Source organism: Mobula birostris, chromosome 1 (assembly GCF_030028105.1).
Source record: "Mobula birostris isolate sMobBir1 chromosome 1, sMobBir1.hap1, whole genome shotgun sequence".
Classification (NCBI taxonomy): Eukaryota; Metazoa; Chordata; class Chondrichthyes; order Myliobatiformes; family Myliobatidae; genus Mobula; species Mobula birostris.
Window position 1 is genome coordinate 100,444,942 of NC_092370.1, and position 17,722 is coordinate 100,462,663.

At 45.8% G+C, this 17,722-nt stretch overlaps 1 protein-coding gene across 1 annotated transcript in view; it reads left to right on the forward strand.

Annotated features, from left to right (window-relative positions):
* The window catches only part of col22a1 (collagen, type XXII, alpha 1), a 306,811-nt gene that overhangs the window by 71,025 nt on the left and 218,064 nt on the right, over positions 1-17,722 (forward strand). The window contains exons 3-4 of the mRNA XM_072246143.1: positions 2,621-2,695; positions 9,220-9,319. Coding sequence (XP_072102244.1) covers positions 2,621-2,695; positions 9,220-9,319 — 175 coding nt within the window. The remainder of the gene's footprint in view (positions 1-2,620; positions 2,696-9,219; positions 9,320-17,722) is intronic.

A 17,722-nucleotide genomic window follows, 5' to 3' on the forward strand; every position in this document is an offset into this window, starting at 1 on the left:
ACCATTGAAACTACAGCACAGAAACAGACCTTTTGGCCTTTTTTGGTTGTGCCGAACCATTTTTCTGCCTAGTCCCACTGACCTGCACACGGACCATATCCCTCCACACACCTCTCATCCATGTATCTGTCCAGTTTATTCTTAAATGTTAAAAAAGAACCCACATTTACCACCTTGTCTGGCAGCTCATTCCATACTCCCACCACTCTCTGTGTGAAGAAACCCCCCCTAATGTTCCCTTTAAACTTTTCCCCCCTCACCCTTAACCTATGTCCTCTGGTTTTTTTCTCCCCTTGCCTCAGTGGAAAAAGCCTGCTTGCATTCACTCTATCTATACCCATCATAATTTTATATACCTCTATCAAATCTCCCCTCATTCTTCTACGCTCCAGGGAATAAAGTCCTAAGCTATTCAACCTTTTTCTGTAACTGAGTTTCTCAAGTCACGGCAACATCCTTGTAAACCTTCTCTGCACTCTTTCAACCTTATTTATATCCTTCCTGTAATTTGGTGACCAAAACTGAACACAATACTTCAGATTCGGCCTCACCAATGCCTTATACAACCTCATCATAACATTCCAGCTCTTATACTCAATACTTTGATTAATAAAGGCCAATGTACCAAAAGCTCTCTTTATGACCTTATCTACCTGTGACGCCACTTTTAGGGAATTTTATATCTGTATTCCCAGATCCCTCTGTTCCACTGCACTCCTCACTGCCTTACCATTAACCCTGTATGTTACCATTAACCCAGATGACATGTTTTCTTTTATAGAACGGACTCTGAATACAAGGGTTGCGACGTTATGTTTGAGTTGTCTTAGATATTATTGAGGTCCCAACATCAGCAAGTCTCTTGTGCCTCTACTAATCAGACAGATTACATTTTCATCAAAAACATGTCTATATACCACAAATAACAGTGGTCAAAGAGAAGCTGAAAGCTTCAGCTCAGAGAAGTGTAAGTCACTGTAGGATTTTAGGGAAATAATTCAAAAGCTTAGGTCTAGGCTGTCAGATCAATGAAAATTGGGAGCATATAAATCATAGGAATTGGAGGACAAAGGTCAAAGATGATTAGAGGTTACCAAAAAGAGATCTGAAAACACTTTAAAAACTGAGATATGGTTGAACTGTGAGCCAATAGATCAATAGCTCACTAAATGTGATTCAGTTCCACTTAAGATACAGACAAAGAATCTAATATGAACTTGATGGAAGTTCAAAATTAGAGAAACTGCGAAGAGCAATAGAAATGTCATGACTTGTAATAGTGATAACTGTAACTGCAGAAGATGTGGAGGTAGTTGAGCTTTGTCAAGAGGTAAAAATTGGTAGCTATGATGATGGAACAGATATAAAGACTAAAGCTCATTACAGGGTCTAATAAGGGGCCAAGACTGGAAATGGCCTGATTGAAACTAAGAATATGACTATGGCAGTGGTCCCCAACCACCGGGCCACGGACCAGTACCGGGCTGCAAAACATGTGCTACCTGTCCACGAGGAAACGATATGATTTGGCGATATGAAACGATATGAGTCAGCTGCACCTGTCCTCATTCCCTGTCATGCCCACTGTTGGAACTTGAACGCATGCGAGGTCATTACCCACGCATCATCCATGTCAGAGCGTGAAGAAGATCAACTCCTTGAGCTTGCAAATGATGGTGGGCTGAAAAGTATGTTTGACACAATATCTCTGCCAGCATTCTGGATCAAAGTCAAGGCTGAATATCCTGAGATAGCCACAAAAGCACTGAAAACATTGCTTCCATTTCCAACATCATATCTCTGCAAAGCGGGCAATGAATGCAATGAAAACTAAATTGCGGAATAAACTGGACATGAGGAACCCCCTTCAAGTAGCGCTGTCTCCCATCAGACCTCGATGGGACCATCTTGTTGCAGGGAAACAAGCCCAGGGCTCCCACTGATTCAGCGATATTGATGTGTTGCAATGATTTTATATGTTCATACGGGGACAATATGCGCTGTGTGTTTAATTTTAAGTTCCTTAGATAAGCCCTTTTAGGAATGAAATTGAGTGTATTAGCCACTTATAAGTGACTTAGTTGACTTATCACCTATATTCCGGTTGTGATTAACACCCCCCCCCCACCCCACCCCGCCCACCAGTAGGCCGGTCTGCAAGAATATTGTCAATATTAAACCGGTCTGCAGTGCAAAAAAGGTTGGGGACCCCCTGGACTATGGAAAGGGATAGAATTGGTGACTGTGGAATGGAGGTTGCAGCATATAGCTCAATATGCAACCTTCCCAGATCTACAACTAAATACTTACCTGAATTTTGAGCTTCCAGTCTTAAGGTTACAGATCAGTTAAAGCATTAATTTTGTAAAATAATTATATACTATGGGATATAGTATTTCTTGAGATTATAAAATTGTAAATTTGATTTACAGGAAGCAGTCGTAAAAAAATCAGATAAAATATCTAAAATATTTATCACTTTAGATGCTACTTGATGTGTTGAGAATATTCAGCACTTCCTATACCTTCTATTTCTATTTCAGAATTCCAGCATTTGAATTTTTTTTGCTTTTCAGTGTCATAGAATATGTTTTGAGTAACATTTGTATTTTTTTAACAGATGTTTTGTGCCCTAACGTTAGATTGGAGGGGAATCACTACAACACAGCAAAGAAGGCCTCCTCTAATGTCCCAGGTAAGTGAATCTGATTGCAGGGAACATACAGGTAACCACGGCATTAGGGATGTACTGCCTTCCTAGAAAATTGTGATATGTATCATGATTTCCCTTAACATGAATCCCCTATACCCATTGAGTAGCATGATATAAATATAAATGCGTTCTTATGGAATGCTTTTCCCTCATATTAAACACTCTTATCAGTGATAATCCACTGCTGTTACTTAATAGTTGAGACCAACATGAGGCTTGGGATGGGAAGAGGCTCATAGATTAGGAAAGGGTTTAGAGACTGGGCATAGTCACAGAGCAACACAGCATGGATACAATCTCACTGGCCTAAGAGTCCATGCCAACCCCAGTGCCCACCCAGCTGGTCCCAATGTCCTACATTCAGCATGCCAGCGAAAAGGGATGAGATTTGATGATCAGAGCTCAAGGGAGAAAGATAGTATAGAGAGAGTTACATGGCAGTGGCAGTGAGTTTAAGTGTGGTGACCTCGTGGAAATGCAGTGATAGCCAAGGGATAATTTTAAAGTGCCAGTGTAAAGCTAGCCATGGTTACTGTGGTTCCCAACAAAGCAACATATCAGTGAAAAAGTCTTGCAAATGACAAGTGCTACAGTGTTTCACTCTCGGATATCTAATCACATGTCATCAGACTGGAGAGGGAGTGGCATAGGGGGGACTTGGCTATGACTGCAGACTCAATCAATACAATGACATCAAATCCAAATCTTACTGCCCTAGACTATTAAGTAACTAAATATAAATATTGATAAAATAAGTCTCTCTCTTGATCTTTCCACATAAATTCCATAAGAGTGAAATTTATTCTGAATCTTAAACTTTTAGTTTGTGAGTTTTGAATTTTTTAAGGGTGGATGTCCATTATCCAAACATGGGACATAATGTGAGTGTCGCTGTAGTAGTTAAACCATCTGGATGTCATAGTGCACCATGGTCAATCTTACTTTTGACATGACCAAAAATGAATTGTATTGATTATGCGACGTCAAAGATACATGTCCATATATGTAGAATCATCAAAGGACATTAGAAGTAGAAGAAAGAGTAGGTCATATAGTATCTATTTTGTTTTTCAATAAAGTAATGTCTGATTCTGGATGAAAGGTAATCAATAAAAAGTAAATAAAATTAACTTTAAAATTCCATGTACTTGGGTTTCTTAGTTAAAGCATATAATACAAAAATCAATAATAAGATTAAATCCATGTTCCCATATTCAGTGCATCCACTGATTCCCTTGGTGTCCTAAATTCTGCTAATCTCAGTGTTGAATGTGTTGAAGAACTGATATTCCATTGCTATCCGAGGTAGAGAATTCCATAGATTTAAAACTCAGAAATTAGGGAAAAATTCTTCACTCAGATGTGGCGGGATCTTTGAAATTCTCTACACTGGCAAGATTAGTCATCGGTTTAAATCAAAGCTGGGTTTAGTGGATCCTTGGATGTTAGTGCAGGAAAATAGTGCAGGAAATCTAAATAGGTATCAAAATCTGTCTTGAATATAGTGAGTAACTGAATATTGAATTCCACAAATCACAAACCTCAGCATCTCTTCTCATCTAGGATTGAATTGACAGTTCCTTGAATTAAGGACATAATCCTTTTTATAACACCCTCCTCCCTGCCCAGTTCAAAATGCCTCATCTGGAGAAAGCATCAACTGCACATCTTCCCTGTTAAGTTTCTGAGGGTTGTACGTTTCTTCTAAGCTCACAAGACTATAGACCCACTGTGTTACAATCTATCCTGATATGGCAAGCCCACCACTCTAGGAAACAATCTGGTGAATCTTTTCTGTTCTCTCCTTCTATTGCAAAGGAAGAAAGGTCTGATATGAGCACAGTATTTCAAATACAACCAGACCAGGGATTACCAGGTTTCATTCGGCTAGCCTCTGTGAGCATATGACAATCTTACTCAACCTCTGTTAACTGAACAGTTCCCTTATCTTAAGAGTCAGTGCGGTGAACTTTCACACCTTTCACTGCACTGGCTGGAAGGCAAATATAACTTTCCAAGGTGTAGTAACCACAACTGTGCTAGCCGAATGAGACCTGGTAATCCTGGGTCTGGTTGTATTTGAAATACTGTGCTCATGTCAGACCTTCCTTCCTTTGCAATAGAAGGAGAGAACAGAAAAGATTCACCAGATTGTTTCCCGGAGTGGTGGGCTTGCCAAATAAGATACTGTCTAATGTGTTGCAATTAAGTTCAAAAGATTCAAAATACGTTTATTATCAAAGTATGTATAAATTATACGACCTTGAGATTCGTCTGCTTACAGGCAGCCACAAAACAAGAAACCCGAAAGAACCCAATTAATAGAAAAGACCAACATCAATGCGCGGAGAAAGAGGAGGAAAATATACAAAACATACAAGCAATAAAAGCAAGGAACATAACTCTGAACTAAGTTGAGCGTATAGACCTGAATCCCAGAACAGGTGGAGTAGACCCACAGCATCTCTGTACACACCTTTTGTTTGCCCACCGAAGATACGCGGTTCCATTAGCACAATGGTTTGAATGAGGTGAAATTGGACAAATCTTTGTGAAATCAGGTTTTTATACCTAGAACATTATTCTCTCTTATATTTAATTTCTGTATTTAAAGTGGTGTAGGGTAACGTAATTGGGAGAAATGTACATAATTCACAACCACTTGAGTTGGGGTTTCACTTTAAGAGGCTGGTCTGACATGATAATGTTAGTTCGTCAAAGAATTTTAGTCTATTTTTATTGTGTAGGTTTTGGAGTTCAGTAGGATGTGTTAGGGGTTTTGTTAAACATAAAATGCCTCATTTTGTTTTACTTGTGGAAACCTACATTGGTGACCGCAAGTCTGGAGTCATTGAATATGTCGGCCAAGGCAGTTGCTTTGAAACTGCCAGAGGTTTGGGAGCAAAATGCTGTCACTTGGTTCGTACAAATGGAGGTCCAGTCCACACTTCTAAAATCTCCGCCGACAACACCGATTATTTCCATATAGTAGTGTTGCCCAGCAATTCCACAGTTGCAGGAATGGTGAGTCTGCTTGACACCCAACTGAACATGATAAATACCGATCGCTGAAAACTCACATTTTACAGACATTTCAGAGTCTGAGCGTGCCAAACAATCGCTCTCCTTATCCGGTTTCAGTGATGGTAAGCCTTTGGAGACAATGGACCACATGCAGTCTCCCCTGGGAAATCACCATCCTTGTTTTATTTTTAAAGAAGTCTTCATGCAGAAAATACCCGATCCAGTTCATGTGACCCTCTCTAATGCGCCCAAGAAGGACTATAGGGAGCTTGCTAAAATAGCTGATAGTCTACACTCAGTTAAGCAGAGGTGCATCATTCCTCCTCCTTTCTCTAACTCAATAAGCCTGATTTGCAAAGCCCCCAACATAAGGGTGCTTGCGATTGTGAAAAAGATGATGCCCAGACTATGCTTTTACCGTGCTCGCTTTGGTAGAAACACTAGGAAGTGCCAACTGCCGAGCAGCTTCGACAGTGCCAGCGCATCAGGACATCAGAGTTCTGTCAATACCATGGGTTCCAGCTGCCAGGGTTGTCTACTGTTCATTATGGACACCCTTTCAGTGCAACACTTCCTGTGAGACATGGGTGCTCATGTGAATGTGCTGCCAGCATTGCCTATTGATGAGAAAGCAAAGAGCAACAAAACCTCGCTGGAGCCCGCCAACAGCAGCATGATCCAGACTTACGGGACACATCGAGAACACTGCTTCAGTGGGCAATGATACACATGGGACTTTGTCCTGGCTAAAGTGGCTAGACCTCTGCTTGGCACAGATTTCCTGTGTGCCCAAGGGCTGTTAGTCTGTTTTAAGAACTGCCGGCTTGTGGATGTCAATGTTGTAACCCTGCTTTCCCAGTAAGTTCCCCACAACGACTCTGTCAAATGCATGAACCACCACATGTGAGTTTACTCGAATGCTGGGCAAATTCTGCGACCTCACCAAGCCCACATTCTCAACTATAGTTGCAGAACATGGGGTTGAGCAGCACACTTCTACAATTGGCCCACCAGTCCAAGCCCGCGTGCGTAGACTGGACCCAGAAAAGCCGGCAACCGCGATGGCTGTTTTCCAATGTGGAAAGACCAGGCATTGTATGCCAGTGGAATAGCCCCTGGGCTTCACCCCTCCATATGGTCCCTCAATCTGAGGGTAGTTGCTGCCCATGTGGTGATTTCTGATGTCTTATCGAGGCTATCATTCCCAGTCGTTACCTGGTCCCACACCTTAATTTTTTCCAAAGTCAATCTAGTTAGGGATTACCATCAGGTGCCTGTGTGCTCGGGGGACATTCTCAAAAAAGCTGTCATGGGCCTGCGGTTGGCTGACATTAAGTTTGTGAAGGCTACGGTTTCTCTCCTGTGCAATATCTCAACCGGTCGCCCTTGCCCCATTGTGCCCACAAACTGGAGAAGGACTGTTTTTGACTCCATACGTGGCCTCTCACATCTGGGCTGGAAGGCCTCACAGAAACGGGGTGCACTAAAGTTTGTTTGGCACAGTCGCAGAAAGGATGTGCATGATTGGACTGCAGCTTGTGTGGAGTGCCAGCGGGCAAAAATTAACTGTCACGTTCAGGCACCATTAGCACCTTTTCATGTCCTTGAGCGAAGATTTGACCATATCAATGTGGACCTTGTTGGTCCTCTTCCCCCCTCCTGCAGTTTCACGCACATCCTTACCATGATGGACCGTACCACCGGGTAGACAGAGGTCGTCCCTCTATCATCGACGGCGGTCGCAGATATGGCTCAGCGTTTATCAGCACGTGGGTTGCTCAGTTTGGCACCCCATCTGATATTTCCTCTAACCGCGGTCCCCAATTCATTTCCGAATGCTGGGCTGTGATGGCACAGAATCTTAGTGTTAGAATATCTCACTCCACAGCTTATCACCCACAGTCCAATAGCCTAACCGAGCAGCTTCACCACTCCTTAAAGGCTGTTCTGAGGACTTCCCTGACCGATGAATGCTGGCATGATTGGCTCTCATGGGCCCTGTTGGGGCTCAGAACAGCTCCAAAGGAGGACCTGCAGTTGTCTGAAGCTGAGTTGGTAAACGGGCAGCTATTAAGAGTACCAGATGATTTAATTTCTGATGTCATGACTGTCTGGTCGACCTCTCAACAGCGTTCCACCCTCCTCAGTAAATTCAATTCTTTTTCGCCTGTTCCTACCTTCCACCATGGTGTACAGCACTCTTGGGTCCCTGTTGACCCACATTCCGCCTCAATTGTTTTTATCTGCCATGACGCCCACCAACATCCTCCAAGGTCGCATTATGACGGCTCATTCTGCATTATGAAACGGGGAGAAGAGACTTTAATCACCAATAAGAGGGGTAAACCTGAACGTATTTTGGTAGATCGCCTTAAACCGGCCCACCAAGCTTTGGAGTGTTCCACTGCCATGCCCCTGGCGTCACAACATGACCATGAGTGTGTCAATACACCTCTGGACGAGCCAGAGGCACCTGTGGTTCCGCCACCCACAGAACACTGGATCCGAGCCGGGCGGCTTGTCTGAGCTCCAGACAGGCTCACAATGCCGGTTTTAGTGAATTCTGGGGGGTCCTGTGTAGGGTAACGTCATTGGGAGAAATGTACCTAATTCACAACCACTGACATTGCGTTGCTGGTTTGATGTCATGACATTAGTATGTAAAAGTTTTTTAGCACACTTTTATTGTGTAGGTTTTGGAGTTCAATAAAATGTGTTACAGGCTTTGTTAAACGTAAAACACCTCACTTCATTTTACTTGCGGAAACCTATAGTGACGGTTCTCTCTACTGACAATGCGGATCCAATAAATGAGTGAGATGTTGTCTTATAAGCTAGGAAGGAATGGTTCTCCAGCATGGCCAGGAAATTAGGCATAGATACCAGGATTCAATTTCCACATCGTGCTTTCAATGATAAAATAGATAGTCTTAAACATACATCTCTTCATTTCGGTGGTAACTGATTGAAAATGTATGTTTCCTGGAATAAAATGCAGAAACCACCACTTGCAACTGAATATTTATGTTCAGTGTGAGTGGCATTGGCGTGTTTGACATAATATCAGTGCTTCAAATTAATGAGTTTACTCTGCACTGCACCTTTTGGGGTTTTGTCAGGAAAATTAGTTTATTGTGTCTGGGTGCCAACAGCACTGCTCATTCCCAGGATTACTCAGTTTACATTATGTAGCTGAAGATGTGGACTTCCACTGAGGTAGGCCCCACATCCATTGCCTTGTATCCTTTGTCTTCTTAATCCCAACTACAGAACAGACCCAACCAACTATCAATCTCACCACCCACCATCGGCTCAGCCTAGCACCTGCCCGCCACGATTCCCAATCATCCAAAAAAAGTAAAACAAAAGGTGCAATGCCATCTCACTCGCACCTGAAACCAACCAACCTTCCATTTTCTGCTTCTTCTTTGAATTGAAAAAATCTTCATGGTTTCAACTTAATTTTCTTGTTTGTTGTGCAGGGTTTGACCTTATGGAGCTGTTCCACGTGAGAAGCATTATTGAAGTGAGGAATGGAGGATATGTTCGCCTTGGAAAAATGCCCATAGTTCAAATGACAAAGTAAGTGACAGAACAAGTTGCAGCCTCGATGTCAATTTGTTCCATTCCCTTTATCCACTTCAGAGTAAACCACTCCATTCCACTGAATAACAGCAGCAGCACTTCACTTTTATACATCTTACTGAACGTCTCTTCACTCCACCTCTCAGCATTCTGTGGTATTGTATAAGGATAACTGCCTTGCACACTGCTGGAGTCCGATGGATACAGAAGTGTGCTGGTAGCTGCTGTGCTGTAAACAGATGTCATTGTAAAGTCTCACGGTCTGACGCTTCATCCTGCTCCTATAGTTCACAGAGACAGTGTAATTAGTGTCGCGGCCTCACTGCTCAAGTGGCTGGCTTGCATTCCTGACCACAGTTGTTGTTTGCGTGGAATTTGCATATTTCCTGTGACTGTGTGGGTTCCCCCCACTGGTCCATTTTCCAATGACATTCCACAGACTGGGTAGATTCATTGCTCCCTGTAATTTGTTCCTCTTGTAGGTGGGTGCTAGGGGAGGGGTGGGAGTTATTGGGTACCCAAGAGAGAATTCTTGTACAGAAATAAGTGGGGGAATGAGACTGACAGAAATGCTGTAAAGTCCAGCATAGACTCTATTATGGTGAGCCAAAACCATCAGCACTTGGTGGTCAGCTGAAACCAATCCCAGACTGGCTTTCGCTGATTGGTCATTGTCCCATCAAGGATTCAATTGAACTGGGGTAAACCACTTAAATAGTTGTTCTGGGGAGTGGGAGTGTGAGTTTGAGTTGAGATTTGAGACTGGTGTAGTTTTACTGAGTAAGGATTATTTTGAATTACAGCTTGTTCTGGCGATGTGTCTCATCAGAAGATGTAGGCGAGCAAGCACAACAGAATCTATATATGGAATGGTCTTCTATTGTCAAAAGTGAATATGAGGGAAAACTCCATTGTAAAAGAATGTAAAACAGCTATCTCCCCTCCAAGAGAAAGAAGAAATCATAGTGAATATTTTCCAACCTTCCATTCAATTCAAGCTTAGTTGTCATTCAACCATACATGAATACTCATGAATACAGCCAAACAAGATAGTGTTATTCTGGGGTCAAGATGCAAAGCACAGAGCCAACAGTCTCACACAGCACAAAGCACACACATGATAGTAAGCACTAATGGTATCACAATCCCACAGTAAGAGTCAAAAACGTGTGCCAGTGTCAAAATGGCAGAGCAGACCTAACAACAGGCAGTTCACTTTTTGACAGTTGACCAGGTTAAGATTCATCCAAAAAGTGCGAGCCTGGGTCATATTGTATTAGACATTGGCCTTTTCCCTCACTTGTCCTGTGTTCAAATTCATCCAGACTGACTGAATGAAATCTCTTCTGTCACTGTACTACTTGCATCATATATTTCTTTGCACATCTCTGAAGACTGCTTCAGAAATCTCCTCTGCCACCCCTCCCCCCACCGATGAAAGGAAAACTGCTCTCGGTATTCTGCCAATAAGGCAGCATTGGTGGAGAAATAGAGGTGACGTAATTGGGAGAAGAGAGGTTAACAGCCTTTAAAGTACAAAGAGATGAAAAGCCTCCTCAACCTAGAACTCCCCTGGATTCGCCTTTTGTGCTTCTAACTCTCCCACTTGCATCTGTACTTTTCTCCCAATATCCACATGGAGATCATCAACTTTTTGTAGTTCAGTTGTGAATTCATTGACCTGAAATATTACCTTTGTTTTCTAAACTTCAGGTACTGCCTGATCTTCCCAGTATTTACAACATCCATTGTTTCTATTTTAGATTTCCAACAATCGGAATATTTTTCTTTTGCACTAATTTGAGCCCAGTATTGGTATTAAGTGGACATTTTAAAAATGAAGTACAGGGCCTTCTCGGTGTTTTACAGTTCTTTGTCTTACCAGGAATATTTGTTATTGAACTAAGTGTCTAAAACAAAGGCATCCTACTGCAAATAAAATTAAGATGTTTAACACACTGGTCTGAATTATGAATGTAATATTCACTCCCAAAAGTGCTTTTAAGGATTGAGGAACTAAAGCTACAAGGCTTGTAGCTGGTATATTTATTGATACTGTGTATAAACATATACTGTGGCGGCTCGCCCAGGCAGCAAACGAACTGGCTCCAGCAGTCGCCGGCGAGCCCACAGCCAGCGGCAACCGAGAGGACTCTTGAGTGCGGGGCAGACCTTGGCCTGGAAGCCGACGTCGCTTCTGCCTCGCAAAGAGCAGGGGTTGCTGGGAGTGGGTTACTTAAGTGCACGCCGATTCAAACAGTAAACAGTTCAACCCAACCCTGCTCGAGTCAGTGTGTTGTTTTCACTCGTAGTGTATCAGTGCGACTACATTGGTGACCCCGACGGTCCAGTGGCATTTGGACCCAGCATGAACGGCTCAGCTCTGCAGAATGCAGTTTCCCTTAAACTGCCAACCTTCTGGACCACCCAACCCCTGGTCTGGTTTGAGCAAGCGGAGGCCCAGTTCCAGGTCAGGCAAATTGTCTCAGATGCCACCAGGTATTACTATGTGGTGGGCGCCCTCGACCAGGAGACATCGAGCTGCGTTATTGACTTCCTGCGTCAGCCCCCGGCAACAGACAAGTATGAAGCACTCAAGGCCCTGTTAATCCGTATGTTTAGCCTCTCCCGCCACGAACGGGCCGCGCGGTTACTACATATGGACGGCCTGGGCGACCGCGCACCATCAGCCCTGATGAGCGACATGCTAACACTGGCAGATGGCCATAAGCCTTACCTGCTGTTTGAACAGATCTTCTTGGAGCAAATGCCAGAAGACATCCGCCTCCTGCCAGCAGATGAAGACTTCAGAGACCCGCACGGACATGCTTTGGCGTGGCAAACAAATTGGCGGAACCACCATCAGAATTAGTGCTGTGGCACAGCTGAAAGCCCAGCCCTCCCACACCCCAGCAGCGGAGCAGCGAACACCCACACCAAGGGACGCCACCACTTCTGAGTCTTGGTGTTTTTAATCATCAATGGTAGGTTCCAGGGCCCGCCACTGCCGACTGCCATGCTTGTTCCAGGGAAATGCCAGGATCAGCCGTCACTGATGGCTATGGTGGCTGGTCACCGTGATAGCCTCCTCTACATTTGGGACAAGCTTTCCAGGTGAAGGTTCCTGGTGGACACGGGGGCGGAAATCAGTGTTGTACCCCCCTTGAGCCACGATACCCGAACTAGAAGAACAGGACCAGAACTTACGGCAGTCAACAGCAGCACCATCCACACCTATGGCACAAGAAACATCCCCTTGCAGTTCAGTTCCAGCCGCTTTACATGGACATTTATGCTGGCCGCAGTGTCACAGTCATTGCAAGGTGCAGACTTCCTCCGTGTGCACTGCCTGCTCATGGATTTGAAGGGACGATGATTGGTCGATGTGAAGACGTTCCAGTCTTTCTCCCTCGGTCAGGCCAGGTTACCGGCCCCGCACCTGGACTCCATCACTTATTCCGACAACGAGTTCGCCAGAGTGCCATCAGAGTTCCCATCTATCATCACGCCGCAGTTTTCTTCAACAAATCCCAAGCACGGCATGATGCACCACATCCCCACACAGGGACCTCCCCTTCATGCCCGGGCCCGCAGGCTACCGCCCGACAAGCTCCACCTCGCGAAGGAGGAATTCAAGATGGAGGAGATGGGGATTGTGCAGCGTTCCGACAGCCCGTGGGCCTCCCCACTCCATATGGTGCCCAATTCCACGGGAGGGTGGAGACCGTGTGGCAACTATCGGAGGCCGAACGATGCCACCACGTCCGATCGCTATCCGGTACCACACATCCAGGACTTTACGGCCAAACTGCACGGGGTGCGCATCTTTTCGAAGATTGACCTGGTCTGAGGGTATCATCAGATCCCAGTCCACACGGATGATGTACCCAAGACGGCCCTCATTACCCCCTTTGGCCTGTTCGAGTTCCTCAGGATGCCGTTTGGGCTCAAAAACACAGTGTAGACTTTCCAGCGCTTGATGGACGCAATAGGGTGAGGTCTGGACTTTCTGTTCATCAACCTGGATGACATACTTATCGCCAGCTGCTCCCGCCAGGAACATCTAGCACATCTACACCTGCTCTGCCGCCGCCTAAGCGACTATGGCCTGGCTATCAACCCCGCCAAGTGCCAGTTCGGCCTGTCCGCCATTGACTTCTTGGGACACTGGATCGACCGCCATGGAGCTGTTCCTCTGCCGGCAAAAGTTGAGGCCATCCACCAATTTGCCAGGCCCATCACCGTTAAAGGCCTGCAGGAATTTGTTGGGATGGTTAACTTTTACCACTGTTTCCTGCCCTCGGCGGCCCAGATCATGCGGCCCCTTTTTGGCTTGATGTCTGGCAAGGTCAAAGAGGTCACCTGGACAGAGGAGGCGACGGCAGCTTTCGAACAAGCCAAGAACACGCTAGCAAATGCCATGCTCCTAGTCCACCCCTGGGTTGACGTCCCCACTGCCCTCACTGTGGACGCCTCCGATGCGGCAGTTGGCGGCTTGCTGAAGCAGCTCATCGAAGGCCAGTGGAAGCCGCTTGCCTTCTTCAGCCGACACCGACGACCCCCGGAACTTAAGTACATCGCTTTCAACAGGGAGCTGCTGGCCCTGTACCTTGCCATCTGGCACTTCAGGTACTTCCTGGAGGGGAGAGAGTTCACGGTCTGCACAGACCACAAGCCCCTCACTTCCGCATTTGCCAAAATGTCGGACCTGTGGTCAAGCCGCCAACAATGCCATCTGTCGTACATCTCGGAGTTTACCACCACGATCAAGCACATCTCTGGGAAGAACAACGTAGTGACAGACGCACTGTCACGAACCTCCGTCCAATCAGTGTACTCTCTGTCTATGGGGGTGGATTATGCGACGTTAGCTGAGGCGCAACAGCTGGACGGAGAGATGCTGGCGTACTGAACCACAGTCTCAGGACTCCGCCTCGAAGACATACTCATTGGGCCCAAAGGTAAGAAGCTCCTTTGCAATGTGTCCACCAGGCAACCTCGGCCCATTGTCCCGACTGCTTGGAGGCGCTGCGTTTTTGACACCTTGCACGGGTTAGCCCACCCTTCCATCCGTGCGACCATTCGGCTGATCGCAGACAGGTTTGTGTGGCACGGCCTACGCAAGCAGGTCGAGCACTGGGCCAGGACATGCACGCACTGTCAAACATCCAAAATCCAGAGGCACGTGAGGGCCCCACTGCAACCCTTCCAGCCAACACATAGGAAGTTTCAACATGTCCACGTAGACATCATCGGCCCACTGCCGGTTTTGAGAGGAGCGAGATACCTGTTCACCATGGTGGACAGGTTCACAAGGTGGCTGGAAGCTGTCCCACTCGCTGACACGGCCACGGAGACATGTGCCAGAGCCCTGATTACCACCTGGGTGGCACGGTTCGGACTCCCAGCCCACATCACTTCAGACAGGGGTGCGCAGTTCACATCGGCTTTGTGGTCTGCGCTGGCACAACTCCTCAGAACCTAGCTCCACTGAACGACTGCTTACCACCCGCAGTCTAACGGCCTGGTGGAATGTTTCCACAGGCACTTGAAGTCGGCCCTAATGGCACGCCTCTGAGAGCCAGACTAGGTGGACGAACTCCCCTGGGTGCTGCTTGGTATCCACACGGCACCCAAGGAGGACCTGGTTGCATCATCGGCCGAACTGGTTCACGGTGCCCGCTCACAGTTCCCGGTGAGTTTGTGCCAGCACCCCGTGGCCCGGAGGACACATCTGCTGGGGTCCTAACTAAACTCCAGGAGCGGCTTGGAACACTTGCTCCAGTCCCGACATCCTACCACGGAACAACATCCTCTTTCGTGCCCAGGGACCTACAATAGAGCAAGTATGTTTTCATTCGCCAAGGCGCGCACAGACCACCCCTGCAGCGACCATACGAGGGACCCTACAAGGTGGTGCACCAGAATGGAGTGACCTGCGTTCTTGACATCGGCGGTCGGGACAAGACTTTTACCATTGACCGTCTCAAACCGGCGCATCTGAATCTTGAACGCCCGGTTGCGGTACCACCCCGACGACGTCGAGGCCGACCACCTAAAAGAACTGAGAATGTGCAGGCTGTGGACTCTGCACCTCCTATCGCCGCATCTGGGGGGGGGGGGGGTCATGTGGCGGCTCGCCCAGGCAGCAAGCGAACTGGCTCCAGCAGTCGCCGGCGAGCCCGCAGCCAACAGCAACCAAGAGGACTCTGAGTGCGGGGCAGACCTTGGCCCGGAAGCTGATGTCGTTTCTGCCCTGCAAAGAGCGGGGGTTGCTGGGAGCGGGTTACTTAAGCGCGCGCCGATTCAAACAGTAAACAGTTCAACCCAACTAGTGTGTTGTTTTCAGTTGTAGCCTATCAACGTGACTACAATACTAGCTATGTTGCTTTGTAACAATGGATATACTGTCTACTAACAACATCTGAAGACGTGAAAGGGTCCAGCACAGATTATACTTCTCAATGTTCTAATAAGGTCTCGCCCTATCAGAGCTAGTCCCTTTGTTCTACCTATTCCCCTCAACCTCACTAAAACACCACCCCTGCCACTGAAAATCGATGTGTTCTTTGTTTGTTCTCTTTCTCTCTCTCTCTCTGACTCTCACTCTCTCTTTCACTCTGTCTCTCACTCACTCTCACACTCTCTCATTTTCTTTCTCACTCTCTGTAACCCAAAAACTACTCATTCACCCGGTATTTTGACATACCACAGGCTCTCTCCATAATAAGAGAAAAAAGGGTGACGGGTTTCACCAGCTCGCTGCTTATGATCTTCCATTTCCCACAACACACCAGGAGGCAGCACTGACCTCAAGTCCGCCCACCTCCAGAGCCACGAAAATCCGGCATTCTAAAGGTGAGCTAGTCTTCCAGGCCACGTCCTTGGCATATCGAAAAGCAGCCGGTCGTAAGACCCTGAGAGCAGGTCCCATTTCTGCAAAGAACCGAAGTCAGCATGTAACTCCTGGTCAGGGTCTTCAAAAGAACCCAGAAAAGGAAAAAAGGAGATATTAAAGATAGAAATAGAGCTGTTTCTGAAAATGCAAGCAAAGATGTAGCCTTTAGGTGCCTTCATTCTTAGCTCCGCCCTCTGTATGTTTGTGTGTGTTTAAAGCAGTGGGACACCAAAGTGATTCCTGGGATGAAAGTATTATAAGGGGTAAAGTTGAAAAGGTTGGAACAAGATACTTTGGTGTTTAGAAGAATAGGAACTGATCTTATTCAAACCAAAATTATGAAGATCTTGATCAAATAAATATTAAGAAAATACTTTTTCCTCATGGGGGAATCCAAAACTAGGTGAGAGGTAGTTCAGAATAAGTATTCATCTATTTAAAATGGAAATAAGATTGAATTAGTGTGGGCATGTGGCCAAGTGGTTAACGCATTGGACTAGTGACCTGAAGGTCTTGAGTTCGAGCCCCAGCCGAGGCAATGTGTTGTGTCCTTGAGCAAGGCACTTAATCACACATTGCTCTGCGACGACACTGGTGCCAAGCTGTATGTGTCCTAATGCCCTTCCCTTGGATAACATTGGTATCGTGGAGAGGGGAGACTTGCAGCATGGGCAACTGCTGGTCTTCCATGCAACCTTGCCCTTGTCGTGGAGAGTAAAGACTTTCCAGGTGCAGATCCATGGTCTCGCAGGACTAACGGATGCCTTTACTTTAAGATTGAATTATTTTTCTGAAGTTCATACATCTTTATAGATAGACCATAAGATATGGGAGTAAAGTTAGGCCATTCAGTCCATCAAATCTGTTCTGTGATTCAATCAAGGCTGATTTATATTTTCTCTCAACACCATTCTCTTACCATCTCCCCATAACCTTTGACACCCCTACTAATTAAGTTCCTACCTGCCTCTGCTTTAAATAAACCCAATGACTTGGCTGCCACAGCTGTGTGGGCAATGAATTCCACAGATTCTCCCTTATTTCTGCTCTATTCTGAACTGTGCCCTCTGTGGTGATATGACATGTCAGAACGTGATTGGAGAGAGTTCTGAGCATGTGCAGAAATGATAGAATGATCAAGAACATGGCTTGGTAAAAATGCGATTTGGTTTTGTTGCTGTAAATAAAAGTTCTAATTCTTCCAGAGTATGATTCTTTATTGTTAACCAACGGTACGTATAAATATGAAAAACACAACACAGCGTCAGAAGTCGGTCTGGAAGAATAATACGTTCGCTAACACGGAAGAAGCGAAGATAAGGGAGCTAGGGCTTTACTCTCTGGAGAGAAGGAGGAGGAGAGGAGACATGATAGAGGTACTTTTACTTTATACTTTATTGTCGCCAAACAATTGGTACTAGAATGTACAGTCATCACAGCGATATTTGGTTCTGCGCTTCACACTCCTGGATTACAAATATTAAATATTAACTATATTAAAA